This window comes from Acanthamoeba castellanii (assembly GCF_000313135.1).
Source record: "Acanthamoeba castellanii str. Neff unplaced genomic scaffold scf7180000084576, whole genome shotgun sequence".
Lineage (NCBI taxonomy): Eukaryota > Discosea > Longamoebia > Acanthamoebidae > Acanthamoeba > Acanthamoeba castellanii.
In genome coordinates, this window is record NW_004457486.1 from 1 (window position 1) to 4,684 (window position 4,684).

Consider the following 4,684-nt stretch of genomic DNA (forward strand, 5'->3'; position numbering starts at 1 on the left):
ACCGGTGCATGCGCCCTCTTGTTGTGCTCGTTGAGCCTCTTGATTGATGGGAACGCTGACTTGCACTGGGCGCACAGGTGCTGTTCGGCCTCCTCTGCTTCACCTTCGCTGTCGTTGTCCGCAGCCCTCCGCTTGCGCTTTACTATTCTGCCTTCTGGACTGCGACGCATCCTCAATCGTCTCTCTTCTTCTCGTGGGCAACAAATCAAATAAATAAAGAGTGTTAATATAACTTTATTCAGTTCAAATTGCAGTCGCGACAACGTCAAATTGCGGCTGCGACCGTTTGTGCGACCCGTCGTGCGACCAAAAAGCAAATGACCGGCAAATCACTGTGATGCGACCTTGGTTTAACCAGATTTCTGAGACCCTAACCCTAACCCTAAACCCTAAGAGAGTCTGCTTGTTGCGCTCTCTGGCCCTGTGCCTATAAACACAACACACAAACACACATCAGTACACAAGTATCAAAATGTAAAGTGTGAGGAGGTGTGGCATGCCTGTTGTAGTGAGCCTTCATGACAGGAACAGACACATTGAGCAACTCACTGAACCTGTTGTGGAAGTGCTCCATTGTCTCTCCCTCCTCCATGACCAGTCTCTCTGTGCACATACACACACACACACACACACAAACATGGTCATAACATGTAACACACACACACACACACACACACAACATACCAGCAAAGAGATCAGTGATGGTCATTCTCCTGAAGTCAATTGGAGTGGTGTCCAGGTCAGGGTTGAAGTGGAAGAAGAGCTCCTTGACATGGTCGGTGAAGTTGTTGGAGTGTAGAGGGTGGCCCCTGGCACACAGCCACAGCGAGATAGGAGGATGCTGGGGATCGGTGAAGAGGTGGGGGCGGATCCGCTGCTTGTAAAACTCGATGTAGATGAAGAGCTGTGGTGGAAGCGGAAGGACCGAACCGTTGACACGGGCAACCTTCTCCCGGCCGACACGCATGACCAGCTCATCATCGTCCCACTTGAGGCTGTGGGAGTAGAGATCGGCAAAGACTTGCTTCCGGAGGCCGCCACCGAGGTACAGCATCATGCCCATCATCACCCGCTGGAGCTGGAGCGCGTGCGTGCGGAGGTTCTCCAAGTGTGACTCGTCGTCCTCAGCCTCAGCCTCATCATCATCTTCCTCCTCACCAGCAGGCAGGAAGAGCAGGTAGTACTCCTCCCACTGGGTGAGGCACCAGTGGAAGAATGCTGCACCCTCCTCCTTGGTCATGAACTTGTCTGTATGGCAAAAGAGACCAAGTGTGGTTAGTTGGCAGAATGATACCACTTAGAAAATAGATAGCGCGCTTGAAAATCATCGTACAGCTGTGCCAAAACACTCGACGTGTGCAGCTCGATGAGACGAACAAGATGATATATAGTTTATATGTGTTTGGTACCAATCATCAGAAAAAAAATAAAAAAAGATGAAACGAATATAGTAAAAACAAATTGGTTAAAAGGCTAGCGGGCTTGAAAATAGTCAGAAAGAAAATCCAAAAGGCAAATCTGTAGAGCTCGATGAGACAAACAAGATGATATATAATTTGTGTGTGGTTGGTTGTGAATAACAAAAACGCAATCAAAAAGGACTTAAAATTCCAAATGCCAATCTATCTTGTTTGAGGTCGAGCGCGCTCATAACTCATCACACATACATCACGAAACACTCGACGTGTGCAGCTCGATGAGACGAACAAGATGATATATAGTTTGTATGGGGTTGGTTTCAAAAAAAAAAAAAAACAAAAAATACGTGAGGAAATAGAGAGAGAGAGGGGGGGACATACTGCTGACATTGGTCATGTAGTGCTCTTCCTCCAGCAGCACTCGATCCGTCCTGGCAACCTGCTTGCTCCTGTTGCCAGCCTGGCTGAAGATCTTCTTGCAGATGATGATCTTGGTGAGCTGCTCAGGAGTGGTGTTCCTCTTCCTGAGTCTGAGGAAGCCCAAGAAGCCCTTGAGGTTCCAGCACTTGTTCCTGGTGGTGGAGCCAGGTTGATAGTAGGTCTCCAACCACAGGATGTACTCATTCACCAGAGATTCAGTCCAGATGAGCTTCAGCTTGGGAGTATAGCCTAGTACACAAACACACACACACACACACACACACACACCCATCAGATACTCCAAACCCAAACACACACACTCTCTCATCCTTGTACCACCCCCTAATCAAAGAGAGGAGAAGAAGCATGAGTCTTACCCCTAAACTTGAGCCAGAAGCCATAGTAGTTGGCCAGAGCACATTGCATGTCAGACCTCCCCTTGTTAAAGTCTCTGGTGTTGACCAGCTTGGGAGTATCAGGGTCATTGGCTTCAGCTTCAACCTGCTTCTGAACCTGATCAGAGAGAGAGAGAGAGAGAGAAGTGAGTTGGTGTGTTTGTGTGTGTGTGTGTGAGAGAGAGAGAGAGAGAGAGAGAACATACTGCAGGATCAGCATTGGCAAAGTCCTCCCTGGTCTTCTTGTCCAGCCATGCAGAGACATAGGGGATCTTGAGGAGTATATCAGCCTTGAGGCCCTTGAAGCGTGGCTTATTGCAGCCCTCCTTCAGGCTGTCAGGAGCTAGGTGTGTGTGTGAGAGAGAGAGAGAGAGAAAAAGAGTTAAAGAGAGATGATAGATGTGATTGGGAGTTAGTTGGGTGGTACCATAGAGCACTCCAGCCTTTCTCCACTCCTTAATCTTGGACATGAGGACTACTTTGGCTCTAGTAGCAGCAGCAGCAGCAGCAGAGCGTGCCTCAAAGGTTGTCATTGCAAGCTGGGGAAGATAAACACAAACACACACACACACACACACACACCAAGTTAATCTCTAACTCAAAAGATGATAGTTATATAAAGATGATGATCTATCTCAGTTGAAAATCATCGTACGGACGTCGCAATACCCTCGACGTGTGCAGCTCAATGTGGGGAACAAGAAGATATATAACATCGTTTGGGTTGGATTTGCATATCGAAAATGGCAAAAAAAATGAATAAAAATTGAATAAAAAATTGAATAAAAAATGGAATATTTGGCGAGGAAGAGATGGCATACCTGGTTGTCCTCCTCCTCCTCTTCCTCAGAAAGCTCCTCTTCCTCCTGTTCCTCCTCTTCCTCCTCCTCCTCCTCCTCCTCCTCTATGAGCTCCTTGCTGGGGGGGATGGCCTTGCACTTCTGCACCAAGGAGGGGGGCCAGAAAGAGAGATGATTGAGGGCCACGAATCATTAAGGATCATGATGCACTAGAGTTGAAAATGGGCTCGTTAGAATCGCCTCATTGAGACGATTCTAATGATACCTAGAACATCAAGAATAGACAACTTTTTTTTTTTGCGATTTGATCAAATTCAAGTGATCTTGATGATCTTGACATCAGATTGATCAACAAATGAGGTGTAAATTAATGGCGCATACCCTTGTAGGAGTAGAACGCCTCTTGTTCTTGTTGTAGAGCTTGTTCTTCTTGGGGTCTTCCATCTCTCTCTCTCTCTATGAGTTCTTCTTCCTCAAAAAATAAAATAATCCAAAAAAAAAAAACAACCAAAACTCCCAAGTCAGAAAATCACCACTAAAAACTCCTTTTTTCTTCTGACAAGAAACAGAAACACCATGCACAAGCCCTACCCACAACAAGTTTGAAGACTTGACAAGTTTCAGGGTGTATAACATACACACACACACACACACACACACACACCCATCCTTGTACCTCCAGATCTGAGCCTTATGCAACATGTGCCACTCTTTCAATTAGACACAATTACATTAAGAAATTATTATGCACCAGGACTGAAAATGGGCTTGTTGGAATCGTCTCATGGAGACGATTCCAATAATGCCTAGAACGTTGAGAATAGACAACTTTTTTTTGTAATATTTCCTAAGTTTGATGATCATGTCTTGCCAAGCATCTGTTGACACAATGACTAGAGCAATCCTACTTGAATCAAGTATCATTGCAAAGCTCTTGAGGAGAGCTAAAAGATGATCATATCCAAAGGCTGAGAGGATAACATTTCAAGGACATGAAAAATGGTATTTTGAAATTATCTCGGTAATGAAACATTTCCAAGTCAAATGGTATAAGATGACCTTGCAAATGAGATCATTCCACACCATTTTCACTGAAATTTCACAAAAATTTCAATAAAAAACCCCAACCGAATCTGCCCCTGGCAGCTTCTGCATCTCATCTCAGGGAGCATCCCCAACATCCACTCCAAGAGTGCCAGTGGGGACCAACACAATGGTACATTCCATCACATACACATACACAATGACTTATTGCTCTTCATTACCCCTTCCACAGCTTACTCCTTTTTAGAAATATGCTGACAACTCATCACATACACATACACAATACTCATACAGGCCTCTACACCATCTTCATCAGTCAAGCAAACAAGTCCTATACCTTCAATCCAGAGTCACTCCTGGTCCAGGACATCGCCAAGATTCCCAAGCTCATGGCCTACAAGAAGCCCTCCCTCATCAAGAGGTGGAACCCAAAGTGGGTCCACATTGCTCCTCAAGTGCATCAACTGAGTATGTATTTTGTTCATGTAACTTGGTGGCACATTTCCTACCAACAATAGGTCATGTCTTCTATCAGCTTGTCCTCACTGCCTACACCTCCAGCACCAAAGCATGAAGCATTCTCAACTACACTCCACTTCATGCCTAC

The 4,684-nt window shown here is 45.7% G+C and overlaps 2 protein-coding genes across 2 annotated transcripts in view; one reads left to right on the plus strand and one right to left on the minus strand.

Moving 5' to 3' along the window:
* Positions 1-382: 382 nt before the first annotated feature.
* Positions 383-3,477, minus strand: ACA1_044360 (uncharacterized protein; the record flags this gene model as incomplete). The annotated part of the gene is made up of 9 exons (XM_004340446.1): positions 383-421; positions 536-603; positions 685-1,248; positions 1,800-2,087; positions 2,216-2,351; positions 2,440-2,576; positions 2,661-2,772; positions 3,055-3,174; positions 3,415-3,477. The coding sequence occupies 9 exons, from the start codon at positions 3,475-3,477 to the stop codon at positions 383-385; spliced, it is 1,527 nt and encodes a 508-aa protein (XP_004340494.1).
* Positions 3,478-4,197: 720 nt separating this feature from the next.
* ACA1_044370 (uncharacterized protein) overlaps positions 4,198-4,684 on the plus strand; it is a gene marked incomplete at both ends in the record, with an annotated part of 775 nt that continues 288 nt past the window's right edge. The window contains 2 exons of the mRNA XM_004340447.1: positions 4,198-4,249; positions 4,372-4,510. Coding sequence (XP_004340495.1) covers positions 4,198-4,249; positions 4,372-4,510 — 191 coding nt within the window. The remainder of the gene's footprint in view (positions 4,250-4,371; positions 4,511-4,684) is intronic.